Source organism: Salvelinus namaycush, chromosome 19, assembly GCF_016432855.1.
Source record: "Salvelinus namaycush isolate Seneca chromosome 19, SaNama_1.0, whole genome shotgun sequence".
NCBI lineage: Eukaryota > Metazoa > Chordata > Actinopteri > Salmoniformes > Salmonidae > Salvelinus > Salvelinus namaycush.
This window is the reverse complement of record NC_052325.1, coordinates 11,691,599-11,719,490: the sequence shown is the minus strand read 5'-3', so window position 1 is coordinate 11,719,490 and position 27,892 is coordinate 11,691,599. Positions and strand designations below refer to the sequence as shown.

The 27,892-nt window shown below is 42.4% G+C and overlaps 1 protein-coding gene across 3 annotated transcripts in view; it reads right to left on the bottom strand.

The window, feature by feature from the left end:
- LOC120063734 (rho GTPase-activating protein 15-like) overlaps positions 1 to 27,892 on the bottom strand; it is a 58,115-nt gene that overhangs the window by 21,303 nt on the left and 8,920 nt on the right. For 2 of the 3 annotated variants that reach the window (XM_039014029.1, XM_039014031.1), the window contains exons 6-11: positions 17,094 to 17,192; positions 16,398 to 16,566; positions 10,337 to 10,471; positions 7,725 to 7,823; positions 3,797 to 3,874; positions 991 to 1,125 (exon numbers count right to left, since the gene is read on the bottom strand). In XM_039014029.1, the coding sequence (XP_038869957.1) occupies positions 991 to 1,125; positions 3,797 to 3,874; positions 7,725 to 7,823; positions 10,337 to 10,471; positions 16,398 to 16,566; positions 17,094 to 17,192 (715 nt within the window). The remainder of the gene's footprint in view (positions 1 to 990; positions 1,126 to 3,796; positions 3,875 to 7,724; positions 7,824 to 10,336; positions 10,472 to 16,397; positions 16,567 to 17,093; positions 17,193 to 27,892) is intronic. The other variant, XM_039014030.1, reaches the window with a different exon arrangement.

Sequence of the window (27,892 nt, the reverse complement as noted above, 5' to 3'; positions counted from 1 at the left end):
TGATCTTGTGATAGCTTCTGTCTGGACTGCCAGCCCTGGCTGGTTTGGCCTTTAGCCTGTGGAATTCCCCCACTTAGGACCAGGGGATTTCAGGGATGATAGAGAAAGCGAGAGAGAGAGAGAGAGAGAAAGAAAGAAAGAGGGGAGAGAAAGAGAAAGAAAGAGGGGAGAGAAAGAGAGAGAAAGAGAGAGAGAGAGAGCGAGACCCACATCACCTCACTGTTCAACAGCGACCTCTTATGACTCGACAGATAGAAAGCTGTAGATAAGCCTGCTACCTTTAAGAAACCACTTGGTGTACTGTAAGAGTAAATGATACAGTATAAATACTGTTCAGCGTCATCGTAACGTTCTAAGAGGATTTATTCACCGCCTCCAAATTCAACCTAAATTTCTAACTCTGATGTTTTGCTCTGGGCTCATACCTCGGTGCCAAGTGACCATGTGGAAATATGGCTATTGATTTCACCTCTGTTGTTTTCCAGATAGTGGAGGAGTTTCAACGTAGCATACCACAGCTCACTCCTCTCTCTCAATTCAATGTTCAATTTAAGTGCTTTATTGGCATGGGAAACATATGTTAACATTGTGAATCTCTCGCTCTCTCTGAATGAAAAGTAGTTTAGTGCTTAACTGAGCAGCCTTGAGGACAACGTTTCAAGAGGCAAATAAAAGCATATGAAGTATAAACAGGATCAATGTTAACACACCAAGGGACCTGATGAATGTGTTACTATGTGAAACCCAGGCTAGCCTGCATATGTCACTGGTTACACAGTTCTGACACAAATACTATTCATCTAGATCTAGAGATTTTCAATGCAGTCCATATTTTCACTCTTCTTGACCTTAAAAAATGAAGGTGACTGAGACCTGACTGCAAGTGCATGCCTTGCAAATATGCTTAAAATATGCTTTAAAAAGGAGCTGACACTAAAATGTATGTGCTGATGACAAACAAAAGCAGCCCCAGCTGGCCTGTATACTCACTGATGGCCTCCACAAACAGCTCAAAGAATGGGAAGGGAAACAGCGGCTCTGGCAGTTCCCGAAAAAACATCTTGAGCGCCCCGGTGACAACGTGGATGTCCTCCCATTGGCTGTCGTCCAGGTTAAATACCACCTCTGGGACATCACCAGGAAGAGATGGGGAGAGAGAGAGGGGGTGTGGAGAGAGAGAGACAGAGAGAGGGGGGGGACATGGAGAGAGAGAGAGAGAGAGAGAGAGAGAGAGAGAGAGAGAGAGAGAGAGAGAGAGAGAGAGAGAGAGAGAGAGAGAGAAAGACGGAGAGAGAGAAGGAACAGGAGCGGTGAGAAAGAGAAGGAGAGAGAGAGAGAGAGAGAGAGAGAGAGAGAGAGAGAGAGAGAGAGAGAGAGAGAGAGAGAGAGAATGTGCAAGAGAGAAAGGGAACAGGAGAGGGGAGAGAGAAGGAACAACACAGCTTTAATTGGGATAATTAGAGAGGGCTAATTACTGTGCTAATGTTACCTGCTAACAGCGGCGCTCACTAACAGGCTCCCAGCTACCCAGAGGTTTGATGAAGCAGCATGTGTCTCTGTTTTAGACTGACAGACACCTTCTGCTGAAATTAGTTATTTCTGAAAACCCTGGGTAGTGACAGAGACATCAGGTGGATACCTGATTCAGAGGCACCAGGCTCAATATGTCACAGGAGGGCAGCAGTAGGCCTATGATCCAAAGCCAAGATGACAGGGCCTGAAGCTCTGAAGACAGTGGAATGGTCACATTATGGTGTATGTTGAAACCGGAAATAAGCCATCATTAATTCAGGCAACCCTGTCACATGATCAGAATATAGAGCCATGGGATCTTTTAATAGAGATAATAATCTTAGAAATATTTCATTCATGTTTTGAAATTAGGCCTATGTACTTGATTTGTCAAGATGCTCTTAATCTTCCCTTCATTCTTTTGGACTGTTGGACTGTTGGACTGCAGGACAGTCAGACTCATAGAAAATGACAAAGGTATTTCTGTCACGTTCCTGACCGGTTTTCTGTTATTTTGTATGTGTTTGACGGTCAGGGCGTGAGTTTGGGTGGGTAGTCTATGTTATGTGTTTCTATGTTTGTTAAAGGGTGACCTGATATGGTTCTCAATTAGAGGCAGGTGGTTTTCATTTCCTCTGATTGAGAGCCATATTAAGGTAGGTGTTTTCACATTGTTTGTTGTGGGTGGTTGTTTCCTGTGTCTGTGTTTGTCGCGCCACACGGGACTGTCTCGGTTTGTTTGTACGTTCGTTCTTTTGTGTAGTCATTTTCCTGTTCGTGAGTTCTTCGTTGTATGTAAGTTCGCATGTCCAGGTCTGTCTACGTCGTTTGTTATTTTGTTAGTTATTCAAGTATAGTTCGTTTTTGTCTTGTTCAATAAATTCATTATGTCCTATGACAACGCTGCATTTTGGTCGAATCCCTGCTCCTCCTCTTCGGATGAAGAGGAGGAGGAATTCCGTTACAATTTCTCTCTTTCTCTGGACAGTTTTAGGTATTCACTAGCAGAAAGTCCAGACTTTCAATTAGCCAGCCTCTCCAGTGTGTCCACTTGACACATCTGAGTGGATTGTTAATCAGCCCACGTTTGCCCTGTACAAAGACCCACTAGAAAAAGTGAACCTGCTGCGTTCTATATGGTCCTGAAGGACATAGTAGCCTACTACATGGTCGATGCTCCCAACCCACTCTCACTTGAGCTTGTACTGTACTGGCTCTGTAGAACAACGGGGGTTGGGAACACATTCAGGAGACATGGAATGAGTGGGACAGAATGTAGGCACATGGTGTCACTGTGTCAGAATGCTCAGAATGTGCAGAATGTTGGTGATGTCACTCTTCCCACAATGTCCCGCGTCACAAACCACTTCTTTAATCTGTAGGACTGCAGGGCACAATAAAAACATAATGGTGTGTCTAAAGGAGAAGGTTGCTAGCTTTCGTCAAGACAGAAAAATACATTCCAGAATGATACATTAGTTTAAAGGTCAACCTTTTCTTCCTTCTCAGAGCTCTGGACAACAACAGACAAACGTTCTCTTGTTGGTTTGATGGAGAAATCCCCCATCAGCCCCTCACAAGGAGACCTTGGATAATTCAGATGAAGTAGGTAGACGTGTTTCACTGGAGGCACAGATCTGACTTGAAGTCTCATGAGGGATGCTTCGTTATCCTTCCGTTTACTCTGAAAGATCCCATTCTTAAGGTATTTGGGAATCTTTTTTTGCATTTGCAAAAGACAGTCTTGTGATCTCTTACTCATTCAACAAGAATATGTCTCTGCAGTTATTCATAGTTTAGCTGTAAAGTAGAATTACTCAGTAATTACTCAGAATTATCCATGATTTCAGCAGAACACAGTCGTGGTTGTATACATTTTATCACAAAGAACACCTCAATCCAATCCTGTGTGTTCATTGTATGATATCCAGCAGAAACGGAACTGTATGAAGTTAATTACTATTAATACATAATAGCGACAGCAAAACTATATTAGTTTACTGGGAATGTGGCCGTAATACAAACAATTTAACATACAAACAATCACAAGTGAATCAAACAACAGAACATACCTTGCTCAACAAAGAATCAAGTGAATCAAACAACCGAACATACCTTGGTCAACCAAGAATCAAGTGAATTAAACAACAGAACATACCTTGGTCAACCAAGAATCAAGTGAATTAAACAACAGAACATACCTTGGTCAACCAAGAATCAAGTGAATTAAACAACAGAACATACCTTGGTCAACCAAGAATCAAGTGAATTAAACAGAACATACCTTGGTCAACCAAGAATCGTAACTTCTGGATGGTGGCAAGATTACCACTCACTCTGTAGATGCCATCAGCCTCTAAACCTGGTGGATACAAGATAGACACAAGCCTGTGACATACTACACACTTTGACAAGACTAAGCTTAATTTGGACTTAGATTAACAAAATTGACCAATTTAGAAAGACATTCTGGGTTTTTCGATAGATCATTTTAACATTCACTGAAGTGGAATGGATAGTTCACATCATGCCTAGATAGAGGCTTTGACTTGGACGCAATACAACTCTGTAATGCAAAATCGCCAGCACAATTTGAGTCACACTGCCGCTGCCTAGAGGTAGCCGGGGCGACACGTTCCTCTGGTCTTTTCTGTCAGTTGCTCTAATGAATGTCCGTCCACATTGCTGAGCATTTGACAGTGGAAGGCGATATACTGTACCGCTGTCACTGGTGGGGTAACTGGAAGATATGGTTGATTTGAAAAAGTAAAGCAGACGTACAAGGTTTCATTCTTTGCAAGGCGTTCTTGTATAATGTCATGGCTATTTTCTGCAGCTCAAATGTTAAGATGTCCAGATGAATTTGACCCCAGCGTGTTGGGCCCTTTGTTTACATACAAGGCAGTCAGAAGCTGTTTGCTTGTACTTTTCCTGGTGTATCCAGAGCCTGGCCAAATGTTGCTTGCTTGTGTGTGTGCAGGGCTGGCCCTTGCCATTCTGCAGCCATAGGTGAGACCAAAAACTGCTGCCCCCACAAAACTGGAATAGTCCCAGTAAGCAAAATGACATATAAAATACATATTTTCCAGACGTTGAAGTTAGGTTCATTGTAGGTTCTGAATGAAGGGTGAAAAGGTATTTTCCGAATGTTTAAAATACATACACTGCTCAAAAAAATAAAGGGAACACTTAAACAACACAATGTAACTCCAAGTCAATCACACTTCTGTGAAATCAAACTGTCCACTTAGGAAGCAACACTGATTGACAATACATTTCACATGCTGTTGTGCAAATGGAATAGACAACAGGTGGAAATTATAGGCAATTAGCAAGACACCCCCAATAAAGGAGTGGTTCTGCAGGTGGTGATCACAGACCACTTCTCAGTTCCTATGCTTCCTGGCTGATGTTTTGGTCACTTTTGAATGCTGGCGGTGCTTTCACTCTAGTGGTAGCATGAGACGGAGTCTACAACCCACACAAGTGGCTCAGGTAGTGCAGCTCATCCAGGATGGCACATCAATGCGAGCTGTGGCAAGAAGGTTTGCTGTGTCTGTCAGCGTAGTGTCCAGAGCATGGAGGCGCTACCAGGAGACAGGCCAGTACATCAGGAGATGTGGAGGAGGCCGTAGGAGGGCAACAACCCAGCAGCAGGACCGCTACCTCCGCCTTTGTGCAAGAAGGAGCAGGAGGAGCACTGCCAGAGCCCTGCAAAATTACCTCCAGCAGGCCACAAATGTGCATGTGTCTGCTCAAACGGTCAGAAACAGACTCCATGAGGGTGGTATGAGGGCCCGACGTCCACAGGTGGGGGTTGTGCTTACAGCCCAACACTGTGCAGGACGTTTGGCATTTGCCAGAGAACACCAAGATTGGCAAATTCGCCACTGGCGCCCTGTGCTCTTCACAGATGAAAGCAGGTTCATACTGAGCACATGTGACAGACGTGACAGTCTGGAGACGCCGTGGAGAACGTTCTGCTGCCTGCAACATCCTCCAGCATGACCGGTTTGGCGGTGGGTCAGTCATGGTGTGGGGTGGCATTTCTTTGGGGGGCCGCACAGTCCTCCATGGGCTCGCCAGAGGTAGCCTGATTGCCATTAGGTACTGAGATGAGATCCTCAGACCCCTTGTGAGACCATATGCTGGTGCGGTTGGCCCTGGGTTCCTCCTAATGCAAGACAATGCTAGACCTCATGTGGCTGGAGTGTGTCAGCAGTTCCTGCAAGAGGAAGGCATTGATGCTATGGACTGGCCCGCCCGTTCCCCAGACCTGAATCCAATTGAGCACATCTGGGACATCGTGTCTCGCTCCATCCACCAACGCCACGTTGCACCGCAGACTGCCCAGGAGTTGGCGGATGCTTTAGTCCAGGTCTGGGAGGAGATCCCTCAGGAGACCATCCGCCACCTCATCAGGAGCATACCCAGGCGTTGTAGGGAGGTCATACAGGCACGTGGAGGCCACACACACTACTGAGCCTCATTTTGACTTGTTTTAAGGACATTACATTAAAGTTGGATCAGCCTGTAGTGTGGTTTTCCACTTTAATTTTGAGTGTGACTCCAAATCCAGACCTCCATGGGTTGATAAATTTGATTTCCATTGATAATTTTTGTGTGATTTTGTTGTCAGCACATTCAACTATGTAAAGAAAAAAGTATTTAATAAGAATAGTTCATTCATTCAGATCTAGGATGTGTTATTTTAGTGTTCCCTTTATTTTTTTGAGCAGTGTATTTTCCAGGACATTGGAAAGCCATCTTTTCCTTGAACTTGAAAAATATTTTTTATCCGGACAAAGAAATCAGGTTCAATTTTGGTTCTCAATATAATGATTTTCCTGACAATGAAAATATGTATTTTCCGGATGTTGAAATCAGGCAAATGTTTGGTTCTGAATGAAAGTTAAAATATGTAATTTAAGATCTTTGGGCCAAATCAAGGCTGGTCTGGGCAAAATGTGAACCAAACATAGATGTCTATGATTGGTTCAGAGTTGGTCCGGACTGGACCAAAAACCGATGTCTGTGGATGTGGAAATTAAGGCCGTTCCAGAACTGCACCAAAAAAAAGACACCCAAAAGGCGTCACCATTGGTCCGTTCTTACTGAGGTCTAGCCTACAGTATTGTCTGAAATTGAATTTTGTGAATGCCAATCTATCTGGTAAGCCTACCTTTTGTAAAACACCAAAAAAACAATGTCCGGACAGGACAAAAAAAAGATGTCCAAAAGACGTCAGCTCTGCTTACTGGGGTGTAACCTACCAAGTCAGCCAGCAATGGAATTGTATTAATGCCCATCCATGTGTTAAGCCCACCGTTTGTAAAACAGGCCGTTGCATTGGCTTTATTAGTACTGATTCCAGTGACTAATCAATTTGTCTATTTAAGCTCTGAATATCAGCTACCCAACATTATCCGGAGTTATCCTGAGCCTATTTGCAATGTGTTCACAAAGCGGGAAATGTAGAAGCAATTTATCTTTCGCTATGATCAGCTTGTCAAAAATGTATGGATATAAAATTGAAACCACTGATCATGACAATGGGGTGGAACTCATGGACAAGTTGTGAATGTCCATTCCATATTGACCTGTCCTGTTTTTAGGATATGTTGTTTGTTAACATGACAGCAAATGTTTTATTCGATTGAGAGCCATTTAGGTCAGGCTACTTGATCGGAGAAACCTGCATGATGTTGTCATACAATTTATCTCCAGTCTGTAGGCTACAGAAAAGGCCACATACTCGTTCTACTATGTCCTATGTCTGCTACATGATTGATGTTAAATTATTTTGTTGGAAAGATGCGTCTCTCCAACAGCACCCTGTAGAGCTGGCTGCGAATGGACAAGCAAAATATTTTGCGCCCCTACCTTTGACAAAGTGGCCACTGCTTATCAAAGGGTGGCATCAGCACTCACCTAAAAAGATAATTATGCCACTGGTTGAGAGGAATTGTCATTGTTTTGGGGCAGAATTAAGTGAGGCTTGATATGTTGTTGTTGGAGGTGCGTCTTGGTCAGTGTAGCTCAGAAAACGCCGCCCTCGTCAATCTTCCACCATAGGCAGTCGCCTAATCCTGCCTACTGAGCGGGCCGTCCGTGTGTGTGTGTCTGAGAATGTGTGTGTGTGTGTAAATAGTTAAATTATTTCCCATACACAAAGTACTTACTTTCAACATATTTTTCAGAAAAGCACATACCTCTTTTTTCAACGGCCTCCACACACTGCCTGACGAAATTTGGCACAGTGGTCCCTTCCCGCTCACAAAGTGCCAACAAGGGACACCCAAACACTCGATCTGTGAAGAAAAAACACATGGTTTATTCAGGAAAAAACACCATTCCCCAGACCCACTGAATTAAAGCTACAGTGTAAAAAGTATTGAAATTAGCGATAACATCAAAGAGAACAGCTTCTGCATTTAACTGTGCTGAACTGTGTTTTTTTCAGATCTTAAATGCACAGCGGAGGAACTTGGTGGAACGGTAGAGTATCTGTTTAATAGGCCATTTCCATTCGCACCTGAAACATCTCATTACTACCGTCTATTGATCATCGTCATTAGGTTGAGGGATAGGTCATTAATTCACAGCATTGCTCTTGACTCTTACTGCCCTTGTTCTCCTCTGATGGCTGTTTCCAGAACAGTGTTGATAACAGTACATAGGTTCCACGGCTACACTGGTAAAGGATAATCAATCTAATGGTTAACCACACACAGCATTTAATTGCTAAGTAAAACATTTTCCCATGAACCCTGAGTCTCCCAGGCAGCTTTGCTCCAATCAGACGGAGAGGGGGACCACATTATCTTTGCTCCAATCAGACGGAGAGGGGGACCACATTCTCTTTGCTCCAATCAGAGCGAGAGGGGGACCACATTATCTTTGCTCCAATCAAAGGGAGCGGGGGACCACATTCTCTTTGCTCCAATCAGAGGGAGAGGGGGACCACATTATCTTTGCTCCAATCAAAGGGAGAAGGGGATCACATTATCTTAGCTCCAATCAGAGGGAGAGGGGGACCACATTCTCTTTGCTCCAATCAGAGGGAGAGGGTGACCACATTATCTTTGCTCCAATCAAAGGGAGAGGGGGACCACATTCTCTTTGCTCCAATCAGAGGGAGAGGGGGACCACATTATCTTTGCTCCAATCAAAGGGAGAAGGGGATCACATTATCTTAGCTCCAATCAGAGGGAGAGGGGGACCACATTATCTTTGCTCCAATCAGAGGGAGAGGGTGACCACATTATCTTTGTTCCAATCAGAGGGAGAGGGGGACCACATTATCTTTGCTCCAATCAGAGGGAGAGGGTGACCACATTATCTTTGCTCCAATCAGAGGGAGAGGGGGATCACATTATCTTTGCTCCAATCAGAGGGAGAGGGGGACCACATTATCTTGCCTTACGAAAAAAAATTATATTGTGTTATTGACTGTACGTTTGTTTATTCCATGTGTAACTCTGTGTTGTTTTTTGTGTCGCACTGCTTTGCTTTATCTTGGCCAGGTCGCAGTTGTAAATGAGAACTTGTTCTCAACTAGCTTACCTGGTTAAATAAAGGTGAAATAAATCAAATCAAATAAAAATTCCCATTGGTTCATTACTCTGCTTTTGTCCATTCAAATATACTGAGAAGTCCCTCACTTAACCTGTCCCTACAGGCAATATACTCAGGCTTTTGTGGTCACTAACTTTGGTCAGTTCATCTCCAGTAGACGCCATATAGAGTTAGCAAAGCATACCTCATCAAACATAGGCTGGTATTCAAACTGACTGTGCACAGAGGTACACTCTTTCACTCATCAACTGGCTTATGTTACTGTATGGGTCCTCTGGAACAGTGCTGTCTCTCTAGCACTGGGCAACATCAAAGATAACTCTCTGTTGTTTATACACTGGAGGCAAGGGGAGGGAAGGGTTCAACAAATACACTGCGATGACTGCGAGCAAGGCACCTTTGTATACAAAATCCACTTCCCAGCGCTCAGCGGATAAGCATGGGAAATGACAAGGGGGAGGGGAAGGGGGCCAGAGCAATGGAGCAAAATTACCACTCCTAAAGGAATTCAAATAACTCTCGCGTTGCATGGATTTAATTTGCATTCTGAAGTACGATAGGAAAGAGGGGGAGGGAGGGAAGGGGGCCTGATTTGAGGAAACACTCTCTGAAGTGTCGTTCTCTTCAACCCTGACAAAAAGGACAGTCTGAGGGGCACCTGTCCCAAGTATTTAATTTATTCCGTCAATAATGTCCTCTCCCTTTGATCAAGCGTTTGTCCCATGGACACCACATTTAAGGGTCTCCTTGAATCTGGGAGAAATTCCAAATACTGTTACCTTCTTCTAAGGATTGCAAATGTGTTTAAATAATGCCTTAATGGTGTATTATCCTTCAACCGTGGGCTCAATAAATTAGTTCCCCCTGAGAGAAATGGATTATGTGGTTATGTGATTTATGTAGATTGGTGTGTTGTTGTTTAATTTTGAAATAATATCCATTCAGTATAATTTTATCAATCTCTGTTGTACGGGGAGAAGAGACCTTTTCAAATCAGTGTAATAACTCTAATAATAATAAAATCTTCACTAGTTATTCTATAGTTATAAATTATTATCAAATAAATTGTGACATCACATCGGGGAATGCACAGCTACAGTTCAGTCTCCTCTTTCTGATTGAAGGGTAGTCCAAATTGAAAGAAGGTAGTCAAAATGTGCAATACATTTTGAAAGATTTATGTTCCTCACAACATGTGTTGTGTGGTGGAAAATAATCAACGTATCCTGGCAGAATACTCTGATACCTTTGATGATGCCTTTCTCCTGTAGAGTTTTCATAGAGGGCCGTCTTGTGATGAACTTTTTGAGTCTGTTCTTCACCCCATTTTTATCAGCACTGTCCGACATGCTGTAGTTGAGCTTGGAAGACTTGAACACTTCTCAGGAACACACAGAGAAAGAGACACACGGTTAAATTAAGTGAAAGGGAAAGCTATGATGTTATGTTTGTCTTTAGAAAGGCTTATATAGGCTTTTATATAGGCTCAGTAGGCTTTTATAGGCTCAGTAGGCTTTTAAGAATCCACCTTTCTAGAAACAAGTCTCTCACCGTTGCCGCTTGCTATAGACCACCTTCTGCCCCCAGCCATGGACACCATATGTGAATTGATTGCCCCCCATCTATCTTCTGAGCTCGTGCTGCTAGGTGACCTAAACTGGGACATGCTTAACACCCCTGCCATCCTACAATCTAAGTTTGATGCCCTCAATCTCACACAAATGATCAATGAACCTACCAGGTACAACCCCAAATCCGTAAACACGGGCACCCTCATAGATATGATCCTAACCAACGTGTCCTCCAAATACACCTCTGCTGTCTTCAACCAGGATCTCAGCGATCACTGCCTCATTGCCTGCATCCGTAATGGGTCTGCGACCAAACGACCACCCCTCATCACTGTCAAACGCTCCCTAAAACACTTCAGCGAGCAGGCCTTTCTAATCGACCTGGCCCGGGTATCTTGGAAGGATATTGACCTCATTCCGTCAGTAGAGGATGCCTGGTTATTCTTTAAAAGTGCTTTCCTCACCATCTTAAATAAGCATGGCCCATTCAAAAAATGTATAACCAGGAACAGATATAGCCCTTGGTTCACTCGAGACCTGACTGCCCTTGACCAGCACAAAAACATCCTGTGGCGTACTGCATTAGCATCAAATAGCCCCCGCGATATGCAACTTTTCAGGGAAGTTAGGAACCAATATACACAGGCAGTTAGGAAAGAAAAGGCTAGCTCTTTCAAACAGAAATGTGCATCCTGTAGCACAAACTCCAAAAAGTTCTGGGACATTGTAAAGTCCATGGAGAATAAGAGCACCTCCTTCCAGCTGCCCACTGCACTGAGGATAGGAAACACTGTTACCACTGATAAATCCATTATAATTGAGAATTTCAATAAGCATTTTTCTACGGCTGGCCATGCTTTCCACCTGGCTACCCCTACCACGGTCAACAGCCCTGCACCCCCCACAGCAACATGCCCAAGCCTTCCCCATTTCTCCTTCACCCAAATCCAGATAGCTGACGTTCTGAAAGAGCTGCAAAATCTGGACCCTTACAAATCAGCCAGGGTAGACAATCTGGACCTATTAGCCGAAATTGTTGCAACCCCTGTTACTAGCCTGTTCAACCTCTCCTTCGTATCGTCTGAAAAAGGGGGAGACACTCTAGACCCAAACTGCTAAATACCTATATCTATTCTACCCTGCCTTTCTAAGGTCTTCGAAAGTCAAGTTAACAAACAGATCACCGACCATTTCGAATCCCACTGTACCTTCTCCGCTATGCAATCTGGTTTCCGAGCTGGTAATGAGTGCACCTCAGCCACGCTCAAGGTCCTAAACGATATCATAACTGCCATCGATAAGAGACAATACTATGCAGCTGTATTCAACGACCTGGCCAAGGCTTTCGACTCTGTCGATCACCACATTCCTATCGGCAGACTCAACAGCCTTGGTTTCTGAAATGACTGCCTCGCCTGGTTCACCAACTACTTCTCAGACAGAGTTCAGTGTGTCAAATCGGAGAGCCTGTTGTCGGAACCTCTGGCAGTCTCTATGGGGTGCCACAGGGTTCAATTCTCGGGCCGACTCTTTTCTCTGTATACATCAATGATGTCGCTCTTGCTGCTGGTGATTCTCTGATCCACCTCTACGCAGACGACACCATTCTGTATACTTCTGGCCCTTCTTTGGACACTGTGTTAAGTAACCTCCAGACGAGCTTCAATGCCATACAACTCTCCGTCCGTGGGACGCAAACTGCTCTAAAATGAGAGTAAATCTAAAGGCATGCTCTTCAACCGATCACTGCTCGCCCGTCCAGCATCACTACTCTGGGCAGTTCTCACTTAGAATATGTGGACAACTACAAATACCTAGTTGTCTGGTTAGACTGTAAACTCTCCTTCCAGACTCACATTAGGCATCTCCAATGCCTCCAATCCAAAATTAAATATAGAATAGGCTTCCTATTTCGCAACAAAGCATCCTTCACTCATGCTGCCAAACATACCCTCGTAAAACTGACTATCCTACCGATCCTTGACTTCGGCGAGGTCATTCACAAAATAGCCTCCAACACTCTACTCAGCAAAGTGGATGCAGTCTACCACAATGCCATCCGTTTTGTCACCAACGCCCCATATACTACCCACCACTGCGACCTGTATGCTCTCGTTGGCTGGCCCTCGCTTCATATTTGTTGCCAAACCCACTGACTCCAGGTCATCTATAAGTATTTGCTAGGTAAAGCCCCGCCCTATCTCAGCTCACTGGTCACCATAGCAGCACCCATCTGTTTCACGCGCTCCAGCAGGTATATTTCACTGGTCACCCCCAAAGCCAATTCCTCCTTTGGCCGCATTTCCTTCCAGTTCTCTGCTGCCAATGACTGGAACGAACTGCAAAAATCCCTGAAGCTGGAGACTCATATCTCCCTCACTAACTTTAAGCACCAGCTGTCAGTGCAGCTCACAGATCACTGCACCTGTACATAGCCCATCTGTAAATAGCCCATCCAACTACCTCATCCCCATATTGTTATTTATAAAAATACTTTTTTTGCTCCTTTGCACCCCAGTATCTCTACTTGCACATTCATCTTCTGCACATCTGTCACTCCAGTGTTTAATTGCTAAATTGTAATTATTTCGCCACTATGGCCTATTTATTGCCTTACCTCCCTTGTCTTATCTCATTTGCACACCCTGTATATATACTTTTTCTACTGTATTATTGACTGTATGTTTATTAATTCCATGTGTAACTCTATGTTGTTGTTTGTGTCACATTGCTTTGCTTTATATTGTCCAGGTTGCAGTTGTAAATGAGAACTTGTTCTCAACTAGCCTACCTGGTTAAATAAAGGTGAAATAAATCAAATAAAATAAGAATGAAAATATGCCTCCACAATGCTACAGCCTAGGTTGATATTATGCTTCACCTCATCTCTCTACCTGACCCTCGCTCTTCCTCTCTCCTTGGATTCCCACTGTTATTTATCCTTCCAGGAGTCTCTCACATGCCTGTCTTTTTCTACTTATTACTCAAATTGAACTTTTCCATGTCTAAAGGAAGTCCAGACACTGCTTGTCAGTTTAATTAAAGGCTTTGTCTATGGACTAGCGTTGTCTATGGACTAGCTTTGCCTATGGACTAGCTTTGCCTATGGACTAGCTTTGTCTATGGACTAGCTTTGTCTATGGACTAGCTTTGCCTATGGACTAGCTTTGCCTATGGACTAGCTTTGCCTACGGACTAGCTTTGCCTATGGACTAGCTTTGCCTATGGACTAGCTTTGCCTATGGACTAACTTTGCCTATGGACTAGCTTTGCCTATGGACTAGCTTTGTCTATTGACTAGCTGTGCCTATGGACTAGCTTTTCCTATGGACTAGCTGTGCCTATGGACTAACTTTCCCTATGGACTAGCTTTGCCTATGGACTAACTTTGCCTATGGACTAGCTTTGCCTATGGACTAGCTTTGCCTATGGACTAGCTTTGCCTATGGACTAACTCTTCCTATGGACTAACTTTGCCTATGGACTAACTTTGCCTATGGACTAACTTTGCCTATGGACTAACTTTGCCTATGGACTAGCTTTGCCTATGGACTAACTTTGCCTATGGACTAGCTTTGCCTATGGACTAACTTTGCCTATGGACTAACTTTGCCTATGGACTAGCTTTGCCTATGGACTAGCTTTGTCTACGGACTAGCTTTGCCTATGGACTAGCTTTGCCTATGGACTAGCTTTGCCTATGGACTAGATTTGCCTATGGACTAGCTTTGCCTATGGACTAACTTTGCCTATGGACTAACTTTGCCTATGGACTAGCTTTGCCTATGGACTAACTTTGCCTATGGACTAGCTTTGCCTATGGACTAGCTTTGCCTATGGACTAACTTTCCCTATGGACTAACTTTGTCTATGGACTAGCTTTGCCTATGGACTAACTTTACCTATAGACTAACTTTACCTATGGACTAGCTTTGCCTATGGACTAGCTTTGCCTATGGACTAACTTTCCCTATGGACTAGCTTTGCCTATGGACTAGCTTTGCCTATGGACTAACTTTGCCTATGGACTAGCTTTGCCTATGGACTAGCTTTGCCTATGGACTAACTTTGTCTACGGACTAGCTTTGTCTACGGACTAGCTTTGCCTATGGACTAACTTTGTCTATGGACTAGCTTTGCCTATGGACTAGCTTTGCCTATGGACTAGCTTTGCCTATGGACTAACTTTGTCTACGGACTAGCTTTGTCTACGGACTAACTTTGCCTATGGACTAGTTTGTCATCCAATAAACACGTTTGAGATATGTCTTATAGTACATTTTGGAGTACACAGAGATGCAAAGCAAAATATATTGTTGTCAAGTGATTATTTCAAATATCCGTGCCTTTGGAACACAGGAGTGATGGTTGCTGATAAAGAGCCTCTGTACGCCTATGTAGATATTCCATAAAAATCAACAGTTTCCAGCTACAATAGTAATTTACAACATTAACAATGTTTACACTGTATTTCTGATTAATTTGATGTTATTTTAATGGACAAGAAATGTGCTTTTCTTTCAAAAACAAGAACATTTCTAAGAACATTTTCCATGTCTAAAGGAAGTCCAGACACTGCTTGTCAGTTTAATTAAAGGCTTTGTCTATGGACTAGCTTTGCCTATGGACTAGCTTTGTCTATGGACTAGCTTTGCCTATGGACTAACTTTGCCTATGGACTAGCTTTGTCTATGGACTAGCTTTGTCTACGGACTAGCTTTGCCTACGGACTAGCTTTGTCTATGGACTAGCTTTGCCTATGGACTAACTTTCCTATGGACTAACTTTGTCTATGGACTAGCTTTGCCTATGTAGTAACTTTGCCTATGGACTAGCTTTGCCTATGGACTAGCTTTGCCTATGGACTAGCTTTGTCTATGGACTAGCTTTGCCTATGGACTAGCTTTTCCTATGGACTAGCTTTGCCTATGGACTAACTTTGTCTATGGACTAGCTTTGTCTATGGACTAGCTTTGCCTATGGACTAGCTTTGTCTATGGACTAGCTTTGCCTATGGACTAGCTTTGCCTATGGACTAGCTTTGTCTACGAACTAGCTTTGTCTACGGACTAGCTTTGCCTATGGACTAACTTTGTCTATGGACTAGCTTTGCCTATGGACTAGCTTTGCCTATGGACTAGCTTTGCCTATGGACTAACTTTGTTTACGGACTAGCTTTGTCTACGGACTAACTTTGCCTATGGACTAGTTTGTCATCCAATAAACACGTTTGAGATATGTCTTATAGTACATTTTGGAGTACACAGAGATGCAAAGCAAAATATATTGTTGTCAAGTGATTATTTCAAATATCCGTGCCTTTGGAACACAGGAGTGATGGTTGCTGATAAAGAGCCTCTGTACGCCTATGTAGATATTCTATAAAAATCAACAGTTTCCAGCTACAATAGTCATTTACAACATTAACAATGTTTACACTGTATTTCTGATTAATTTGATGTTATTTTAATGGACAAAAAATTTGCTTTTCTTTCAAAAACAAGAACATTTCTAAGTGACCCCAAACTTTTGAACAGTAATGTATATTATGCAAATGTACGAGCAACCACTTCCTTAGAAAAAGTTATTCTGAGTCATTAAATGCCTGCAGTAGCACAGATAAGAGACAACTTTTAATCAGCATACTTTTGTGAGTTCCAGCTTGTACCAACACGTGAAGAACTGTTTTGAGTAAGCAACTGTAGTAGAACTAGCTAGTCATTGGAGACAACTTACTGAGTGAGCGTCTGTGTTCAGGTTTGGGTTCCTTTGTGCAGAGGGACTCAGGTGCAGGTCTTGGCAGTGACAGTGTCTTGCTAGGCAACCCATGTCTAGGTAGGTACTCTGTGCTGTTTGCCCTTCGTATGCCAGGCTTATCAGAGGCCTTCCCAGCAGCTCCTTTAGACTATAACAGAAAGGAGGTTAAAACACTTCAGTCCAAAGGTTACTGGCTGCACATCTCTTTATTATCACTCATTATTCATTACAAACTGGGTGGTTCGAGGCCTGAATGTTGATTGGCTGACAGCTCTAATTACGTTGGTAACCAGTTTATAATAGCAATAAGGCACCTCGGGGGTTTGTGGTATATGGCCAATATACAACGACTAAGGGCTGTATCCAGGCACTCCACTAAGGAACTGCCCTTAGCCGTGGTATATTGGCCATATACTGTACCACACTCAATCGTGCCTTATTGCTTAAGTATAGCATGTCAATGTGATTATTTGCACTATGTGGAACATAAAATCATACGTTTGACCTGAAGTCAATGATTTAGGGAATTGTTTTACTTTCATTTTGGTTAGCATGGTATGACTAAACAATGTTCTGAATGATTTATAGTCATCGTTTCAATGTCCGAAATCATAAAGACTTCAGAAATGTCATACCTTCAGTCTATAAGTCTTTAAGAAACAGCAAACTGCTTACCAAATTGTCAGCTATCCTTTTAATAGCATCATGCCATTTAGAAATAGTGTGGTAATTGTCAGCCTGGAGAAGGAACTCACTGCCGGAGCTGGTTGTTATCTGGAACAAAGATTCAAATTGACTTAAATTAAAGGTACAACAATTAACAGGTCTTTATCTAATGTATTCCCATGAAGTGGAGCATAATGCAAACCGAACGGCATACGTTCAAATTCGTAATACCCTAAACTAACAATAAGTATTTACATTTTAATTACATTTAAATGACACCCACTGATCCACATGATTTGGTAAGAATGTGCTCACTCCAGCATCAGCAGCCCTTGATACTCATTCCTTTGGTCTGTTGAGAATCTTATCAGTGATGGGCCTGTTAATGTATCTGTGTCTGTGTGACAACAAGCTCACGTTGTGCAGTGTGTGTGTGTGTGTGTGTGTGTGTGTGTGTGTGTGTGTGTGTGTGTGTGTGTGTGTGTGTGTGTGTGTGTGTGTGTGTGTGTGTGTGTGTGTGTGTGTGTGTGTGTGTGTGTGTGTGTGTGTGTGTGTGTGTGTGTGTGTGTGTGTGTGCCACAAGAAGAGACAAATGCAGACTGTCTTCTCAGAGGGGAAAACATAATTGGCGTGATACTTGTCATCTTAATATCGGGTCTGTTCTGCATTTCTCCAACAGTGCAGTAACAGCATTTGGCGCCGTCAAACTGAATAACTGTAATGTTAGTAAAAGTCTTTGAGAAACCATGACGACATCAAGGTCAGAATTGTCAAGTGTGGTTGAACTTAAAACATTTTTTTTTTGCTCATCTTTTGCAACTGAAATGGTCAAATGAGCAGATGTGGTATCACATACCATACAAAATGATGACACCGTTATCTTTGCAGTTATTTTCCTAAATTAACCATTCATGTTCACAACGGAAATATCCATTAGTGCATATGTTCTCTAAGCTTGCTGATGGCCAAATTTGACGACATGTTTTAAATCGGTCAAAGCGTTTGTCTACAATGGGAGTTTTTGATATTGCACTACAGTATATTTAGTCTTTGGACACATAGGGTTACTGTTTTTAAACACATTTCATAAATCAAGTCCTGTGAATACATGTTCAAATTATTTATATACGCTGCGTACGCACAAAATATGCCCCAAGGCATGCGTGCACCAGTTGACACGCATAGTTGGCTTTTACCAAAAACTTAACTTTATTTTCTTCACCAGTACAACCCACAGTTGACCTCAGCTCAACACTGATTGGCTAATTATACTTTTTTTTAATGAAAGGAGGCCAAATGCCTGCTGGCATTAATCAATCAACATTTTATACTCTTTTGCTTCAGACAGCATCAGATACATGGGCTACACATACTGAGACAGAGGGGCGCTGTTTCCCTCACTCTGATGATTTCTCAGGTGAGATTCAGCTACTGGCAAATTGACATAAAATGATGAAAACATATTTGGGGAAGCCTGGCTAGTAGCCTAGTAGCCTAGTAGCCTAATATCCTAGTTTCCTAGTATCCTAGTAGACAACAGGGTGCGCGGTTTATACCATACAGTAGAATTGAACAGGCAAACAGAACATCATTTGCATTGAAGTGTGTAGGATACCTCTGTAAGTAGTGCTACTGTAGTTTTCATAAGAGTAGATCATGTTTCAGAATTCGTGGGTTTAGGTTCAGGAAAAAGTGAATGCAAAACATTATTGCATTCAAACAATCTGTTTACAGGTCCACAACAATTTGCAATTGTATTTGTCTTTCAGAAACGGTCAGAAACAGCAAATGTTCCGGCAAAAGAAAACATTCTGCCAACACCTCCAAAGACATTTGATGAAGTTCCCCATTGCTATTTTCTTTAGAAACTGCCTAGTTCACAATACTTACATAGTATACAGCAAATAAGGTCGTTATTGTCATTTTTTCAGCTTCTTTACTCTTTCTCAAATCTTAATAATTGTCTGGACCAATATATACATATAAAAAGAATATCTAAATTAATCCACTCACACACACTCCTAGAGTATGTTAAACAACATAAAAAATAAGCAAATCCAATGTAAGTCAATGGAGATGGCCTGCTACAATATTCTCCCTCTTGCTCTCCCTCTCGCACAAGCACACGTGTGAAAAACATAACACAGTGCACACCCATGTGTGTGTGTGTGTGTGTGTGTGTGTGTATGTCTGTGGTGTGTGTGTGTGTGTGTGTGTATGTCTGTGGTATGTGTGTGTGTGTGTGTGTGTGTGTGTGTATGTGTGTGTGTGTGTATGTCTGTGGTGTGTGTGTGTGTGTGTGTGTATGTCTGTGGTATGTGTGTGTGTGTGTGTGTGTGTGTGTGTGTGTGTGTGTGTGTGTGTGTGTGTGTGTGTGTGTGTGTGTGTGTGTGTGTGTGTGTGTGTGTGTGTGTGTGTGTGTGTGTGTGTGTGTGTGTGTGTGTGGTATGTGTGTGCAGATAGGTTGTTATTCTACATGGACCTTCAAAGTTTGGGACTATTGTGGAGCTGACTTTTCTGACTTCATTACAAAGCGTCAGGAACTGTTAAGCAGCATTACTTTGGGATGCCAGATAAAAGCAGGGAAATGGTTACGGGCGCAATCCTTGTCAGAGTGAGTTTGCCACCCCTCTCTTCTTGGGTTACAACCATCTGAACAAGCATGTTTTCTCTGGAACAGTGTTTTTCCTGGAGGCGTCCCCACGATGTGTCAGTAATAGCCTCTGCAATCACACTGCTGCATTGTGGGGAATGGGTTACGGAGAGGCTCACTGGTGAATCTGAAAGTTCTTTCAAAACAACCAAACACAAACCTTAGCCTCTGAGCATATTTTTTCTGTTCTCTAACGTAACTTATTTGTAATCAGATACACAATACATGTATTTATATCCTAGAAATAACAGCACTGGTCTGTGGTGTTTTATCACCTCTTCTCCCCTTTATTAACAGGATCATAATGGACTTGGATAGGTGGTTTCATAACCTCAGATGTCTTTGTATGAATGTTGCATTAGTTACAGTCTGTTCCTCTTATAAATGTTATATGGTGGACAACACACTGAGCTCCCTCTCTTTTCCCACAGGGGAAAGAGCTTGCTAGGACTTAATATATTTCTGTTTTATTTTTCCATTCACAGCTCCTCATAATTGTAAAATGATGTCAGAAAGGATTTACACCAGTATGTCAAAGCTCTGGGACTTACGATCACGAATCGAACCAGGGTCTGTAGTGACGCCTCTAGCACTGAGATGCAGTGCCTTAGACCGCTGAACCATGGTCTGTGGTGACGCCTATAGCACTGCGATGCAGTGCCTTAGACCACTGAACCAGGGTCTGTAGTCACCCCTCTTGCACTGAGATGCAGCGCCTTAGACCACTGAGCCAGGGTCTGTAGTCACCCCTCTTGCACTGAGATGCAGCGCCTTAGACCACTGAGCCAGGGTCTGTAGTGACGCCTATAGCACTGAGATGCAGTGCCTTAGACCGCTGAACCAGGGTGTCTGTAGTGACTCCTCTTGCACTGAGATGCAGTGCCTTAGACCGCTGAACCAGGGTCTGTAGTGACGCCTCAATCACTGAGATGCAGTGCCTTAGACCGCTGCACCACTCGGGAGCACCTAAAATACACTATTGTGTTCTCTACTCTCCACCTTTCACGTACAGTGCCTTGCAAAAGTATTCATCCCCTTGGCGTTTTTCCTATTTTGTTGCATTACAACCTGTAATTGAAATTGATTTCTATTTGGATTTCATGTAATGGACATACACAAAGTAGTACAAATTGGTGAAGTGAAATGAAAAAAATTACTTGCTTCAGAAAATGAAAAATAAAAAAACTGAAAAGTGGTGAGTGTATATGTATTCACCTCCTTTGCTATGAAGCCCCTAAATAAGATCTGGTGCAACCAATTACCTTCAGAAGTCACATAATTAGTTAAATAAAGTCCACCTGTGTGCTATCTAAGTGTCACATGATCTGTCACACGATCTCAGTATATATACACCTGTTCTGAAAGGCCCCAGAGTCTGCCACACCACCAAGCAAGGGGCACCACCAAGCAAGCGCCACCATGAAGACCAAGGAGCTCTCCAAACAGGTCAGGGACAAAGTTGTGGAGAAGTACAGATCAGGGTTGGGTTATAAAGAAATATCCGAAACTTTGAACATCCCACAGAGCACCATTAAATCCATTATTTTATAAAATTGAAAGAATATGGCACCACAACAAACCTGCCAAGAGAGGGCTGCCCACCAAAACTCATGGACCAGGCAAGGTGGGCATTATTCAGAGAGGCAACAAAGAGACCAAAGATTACCCTGAAGAGCTGCTAAGCTCCACAGCGGAGATTGGAGTATCTGTCCATAGTACCATTTTAAGCCGTACACCCCACAGAGCTGGTCTTGACGGAAGAGTGGCCAGAAAAAAAGCCATTGCTTAAAGAAAAAAAGGAGCAAATACGTTTGGAGTTTGCCAAAAAGCAGGCATGTGGGAGACTCCCCAAACATATGGAAGAAGGTACTCCGGTCTGATGAGAATAAAATTGAGCTTTTGGCCATCAAGGAAAAAGCTATGTCTGGCGCAAACCCAACACTTCTCATCACCCCGAGAACACCATCACAGTGAAGCATGGTGGTGGCAGCATCATGCTGTGGGGATGTTTTTCATCAGCAGGGACTGGAAAACTGGTCAGAATTGAAGGCATGATGGATGGTGCTAAATACAGGGAAATTCTTGAGGGAAACCTGTTTGTCTTCCAGAGATTTAAGCTGGGACGGAGGTTCACCTTCCAGCAGGACAATGATTCTAAGCATACTGCTAAAGCAACACTCGAGTGGTTTAAGGAGAAACATTTAAATGTTTTGGAATGGCCTAGTCAAAGCCCAGACCTAAATCCAATTGAGAATCTGTACACCAGCAGAACCCAACCAACTTGAAGAAGCTGGAGCAGTTTTGCCCTGAAGAATGGGCAAAAATCCCAGTGGCTAGATGTGCCAAGCTTATAGAGACATACACCAAGGGACTTGCAGCTGTAATTGCTGCATAAGGTGGCTCTACAAAGTATTGACTTTGGGGGGGTGAATAGTTATGCATGCTCAAGTTTTCTGTATTTTTGTCTTATTTCTTGTTTGTTTCACAAAAAAAATTATTTTGCATCTTCAAAGTGTGATAGGAATGTTGTGTAAATCAAATGATACAAACCCCCCAAAAATCTATTTTAATTTCAGATTGTAAGGCAACAAAATAGGAAAAATGCCAAGGGGGGTGAATACTTTCGCAAGCCACTGTAAATCATTGATTTCGATGGGAGATTTGGACAGATTTTTTGAATTATGTGCATGGATGTCAAATTAAAATCCTAGGCCTAAAAACCTAGGACTTGAAAGAGGAAACCAATATTAGTGAATGTTTATTAACTGGTCCCTCCAACTTGTAATCTCTGATGAAGTCCAATGAGTCCATATCATGGTGATGCTAGCCTACAATCCTCTTCGTATTGGGGTTTAAGACTCAGGATTTAACGTGTAGTCTGTGGGATCCTCATACAGAAAAGCATCCTGAACATTATGTCCTTTTCTTCTGTCATCTTAGAAACGGAAGCCTTCTATTGAAATGTCTGGCTTACACCAAAGTCTATCTGACTTCCTGATAAGACAGACTTTTTAATAAGTTTAATCAAAAAGGGAGAGCAAACTGGTTAAAAATATATCAAACACGTTTTTTTTTTGAGCTGCACGGTCAAAGATGCATGAAAGATTATCTGAAGCAGCGCGGAGACATGACAGCAGACGCTCCCTGTCTATTCGTTCTGTTCATGAAAAATGGAGATAAGCTCCTTTAACTAAACAGGGCCCTGTCCGGCCTCCATGTTCACACGTCAGCTGTCCTAATCTGAGACGACACAAAGGTACAGTAGGGCACCACCTCTCTGTCATCAGGCTCATATTGAGCTGTAGGTTCGGTGGGACGCAAACTCATTAATACGCCTTGATATTATTCTAATCCTGACGTGCGCAGGGACTCCTGAACTAAGAGTTTGGAGATTTTAATTATCATGGTCTTTTTATTGTCAGGCAAATGTTTTACTGGAGATGTTAATCTACATGAAAGCAGATCCCCCAACAGCTCCTTATATCAATGTGCCAGCTAGAGAACACTACAGACAGTGTAGGAGGTGCCGGCTAATGAAACATTTAGGTCTCCACAGTCAAACAAAACCATTGGCAAACATATTCATTGGTAAATAACAGACTACGGCAAATAAAACATTAATTGTATAGTTTATGCAATGATCTTCATAACAAACAGACCAATAGTTTCATTTGACTGCATGACTGTTATTAAAATGTGAGGTATTATAGTAGATAATCAGCTTTGGCAATGCAATGGAAAACTGAACCAATAACTGCAGTATGACTTCTATTCAGAGAATATATTACATATAGAATATATTTAGCTCCTTGTAACTATACAACACAAGTCAAAGCTTTCCTGTGTATTTTGACTAAGTGAAATGTAGTGCAAAGTAATGTTTTACTTTTAGAAATGAAAAAGAATAGGAAATACATCTTTATTTTTATCACATTTCTTAATAAAGAGGGTGTTGAATGTCTGGGCTTTATTTTGACTGGAACCATTCATATTTAAATATGTACAGCGGAGCAGAGAGGAGACTGCCATTTGTGCCTCCACATTTGCATGTGGCTCTTAAATTAAACATTAATTATGGCTCCTCATAAAGGAACAATGCAACTTTGAAGCATTCTACTTTGCCAAGTTAATTATTTCCAATTTGCCACAAAATATCTGTAGATGTGTTAAAACTGCAACGATATAGTTCACAGAAAGATAAGTTCTTACAATAACAGCGGACATGGTGTGAAATAAAATAATATCTGTGTTGGTACTTCTTCTTCAGGTCTGACCTGAGCAGAATGTTAATGCCGTAATGTACTGCTGAGTTATTGAAGGCCAAGGTGACAGTTGTGATGAGGATGTTCCATAATTTGCTGAAAATTGTAATTAATCCCCACAATTCATCACCCACAAATGGCTCTGTTCCCTTTACTTTGCTCCATGACCTGAACTTATTGCGATGCTTCATCTCTCCACAAAGGAAAGGTATAACATTGTGTGATGTATGTCTGGCTAGAATTAAGTCCAATGGTTTAACTGAACTGACGTTTATTTCTAAATTGAATCTCCAAGGCAATCTGCTGTTGGAGGTTTAAATCCTTCCACCGTTCTGGCGATTAACACACACTATACTTTCACTGTTTCTCTTGAAAAACAAATTAATGCCCACTTCAATGTAAGCAGCTTTGAGGATGAAGGGCCACACCACAAGAGAACTCCCGGAGAGAAACTGTCATTTCAACAGATTAAGTCCCCAGAGACTCACTTCAAAGGGAACATTACGAAGGTAACTTACAACAGCACAGTCAACTAAATGTAATGCTGATGCAATACTTTTATTTTATTTATTTAACTAGGCACGTCAGTTAAGAACAAATTCTTATTTACAATGATAAAGGGGCCTACCCCGGCCGAACCTTCCCCATACACGGACGACGCTGGGCCAATTGTGCACCACCCTATAGGACTTCCGATCACGGACAGTTGTGATACAGCCGGGGGGGGGGGGGGGGGGGGGACCAGATGATGGACTGACATGGTAAACCGGACCATGTCTTGTAGGGGTCAAGACTCAGATGACAGCTAGTGTTTCGGTGTTAATCTGGGACTGTTGCCAGCTGCCTTGTGATTCTGTTGTCATAAAGTATCTGTGTTTAAGGGTTACAGGGAAAATCTTTCTAATGCTGTCATCATTTTTATTTATTTTATTTACATGGTTTCTGGGTAAAACGTTTTTTGGGATGAATAAAAATCAAGAGACTAGATATACAAATCACAGTACCACTTTACTTCAGAGCTCAGCATAAAAGTGTAATAACATGGTAACAAAGTGGAGATGTAGCTGGCCTTTTATTCTGAGCTGGAAAGTCATCTAAGTGCTATCCGTACCTTTAAAAAGACAACATTAGAAGAGTACCCTACCAGAACACGGAGTGACGACCCGACATGCCTTCATCTCATAGCAAAACAAAATAAAAGCTTATTATTTGAATAGATTGATGTACAATAATACCACTTCCCTACTTAAAGCCTTAAAGAGTTAGCCATCCTCCTGGACCATTAACCATAACACTAATCACAAAGTCACTCCCAAGCATATCAACCCCTGTGCAGTGTGAAACGCTGCTTACTGTATGATAACACTGTTCAACAGCTCCAGAGTCCCGCAGCTCTGACACCGCGGAGACATGCATCGCTACAATATGGTGAATGTCTTGGTGGTAAAGCCTCTGCCCTCCAGCCGGAAGCACAAGAGAACAAGAGGGAGGTGGATGAAGGAATATGAGAGGTGAATGAAATGGTCTGGATATTGCTATTTTGCCCCGACTAACTTTCCCATTAACATTCTAGTATAGGCTGTATTTTTAATAAATTACTAGTTGTTGGCTGATGCCCACTATCATCAACACTATGGAGGTAGGAGCTTCCTATTGGGTTTAACCACAGGTCATAGGTCCTAGACCTCACTAAAGTAGTATTGGCTAGTAGAAGCACAGTCTGTGTCTGAGAGGATCTCTCTATCTGTGTGTGATGTGATGTCCATTTTGGGAGTGAGCCACTCCTATTCACAACCGTAATCGAGGCTGGTCATCTGGAAGCAATCAGGCACTGTGAGCTTAAGACAGAAGGGCATTAAACTAGTCAGGTCAGCAGCTTAGTACGATTACATCCCAGGATCAGCGGACCAGTAGGCACCGGAATACTACTACTAAAAATACTACAAACTACAACCTGCTCTGAATATCTACTGCACTAATCTTTCACTTTTTGTAAATAGTAAATATATTCATTGATCCGTGTAATCAATCCAGCTGTTGTTATGTACTCCACTGAATATACATCTCCTTCACCTCAGGGTTGTTTGGTCTTTCTGTGTTGGTGTAACAAGAGTCAAGACAGTTGTCAATCTGACTGAACTTTAGAAAGGTCGAGGCTCATTCAGAAAACCGAAGATCAAAAATTGTGCTAACCTCAACGCAGTCACCTACCCTCTTCCTCCTCGTATGATTCACCTTCGACACTCAGAAGGATGCTTCATACTTCTCGGACGTGATTACGAGTCTTTTGCAATAATATTAAACTTTCCTGTTGATTAGTCAAGAAAAAGCAATGTTTTTTGGGGCGGTGGCAGGTTAAAGCTCCTCCACTGAAATGGACTCATTATTTTCTAGCCCCGGGCTCTATTTCATCCTCCCAGTTGTTTCTGTCCTCTCTCCATGGTTGTTTTTGGAGTCTGTTTTTCCACATTGTGACTATGAGAACCATGTTTGTCAGACAAGATAGGGTACAGAAAGCTCATAGCGAGAGTCGCCCAAACCTCCAAAGAATCAATTAGTGATGAGAGAAGGATACTGCTGTCGACGACTGCGTAGAAGCGGCCCGTGGATAAAACCAGACGCCTTTGACACTACCCTACTGTTTGTCTCTCTACTAGAGGAGTTGATGCAATGTTGGACTTTTCTGCTCCTTTTGTTATTTGCTTTTAACTCACTCAAGCCAGACTCAAACACTTAGATATGCAGAAAAGCATGAAAAATGCATGACCACTTATTCAAAGTTGTGCTCCTTTTTATTTGTTGAGCAACGTCAGAGATATGTCTGGCTTTATTAGCCTCGCGGGAGACGCTTTGAGCCGTTAGTCCTTTTCAAACAGACTGTCTGCTTTCATCAATGCTGACGATAGTTATTAAAAAAAATATGGGTTGAAATTCTTATCAATTGGTTATAAAGACAGTGTGCCAGGCATTTCCATTCTTGGTCTCCAGACATTTTGAAATATTATTTTCAGTATGACACCCCTCAAGAATTCACATAAATTAGCTCAACACTGCAGATTAGAATACAGAGCAGTGCTCATTGTATCTGGCTTTGATCGGACAGTGTTAGCCTGATAGGGGGTCTGGTTTGGGGTTCCCCAAGCTTTTTCTGTTCCCTCTTACATCTCTGCTTCTTCAAATAGTTTGGTTTTTGCCACTGTACAAAGAGTGAAGTTTAAACAATCTTTGTTCTTCAGTGAACGCAGTACAAAAAAAGTTTTTTAAAAATGTATGTACTCACTACTGTAAGTCGCTCTGGATAAGAGCGTCTGCTAAATGACAAAAAAAAAAACTTTGTTTATATTTTTACAATATTTGGGTAATTCTGCTATCATAGGTATCATAAGGCGGCTTTGTGACGAACAATGACTTATCTCATATTGCAGTCTGATATGTGTATTTCTTGTCTATCCTCATGTGATGTCACAAGAACTGACAACAGTTTGGAACTGTGTTAGTGTAGGCATTCTTTCAGTGAGCATGACACGAGATACGGGGCTCCCTCAGGTGTCCAAATACAAAGATCAGAGCTCCCCTCTCTGTGTTTCTGCAAGGTTACATCACTTAGTCAACCCTGTGTTAGTGATAAAACAGTGCACCAGACAGGAACCTTGGTATTATTTGAAGAATCTCATATGTAGAGACCATGTGAGAGTTATTCACCAAGTGTGTCACTAAGCTGGAGTGGGGAGTAACCAGTGTCCCTCCTTCCTAAAGCTCCTGGAATTGCAATAGTGAATCAGGAAGAACAATGTCCATCTATTCATAAACACAGATGATGATTTTGATGAGTGAGGAGGTGAAGGGAAGGCTGAGGAACATCTGTCAGGTCTAAAAGGACCTTGCAGCTGAAT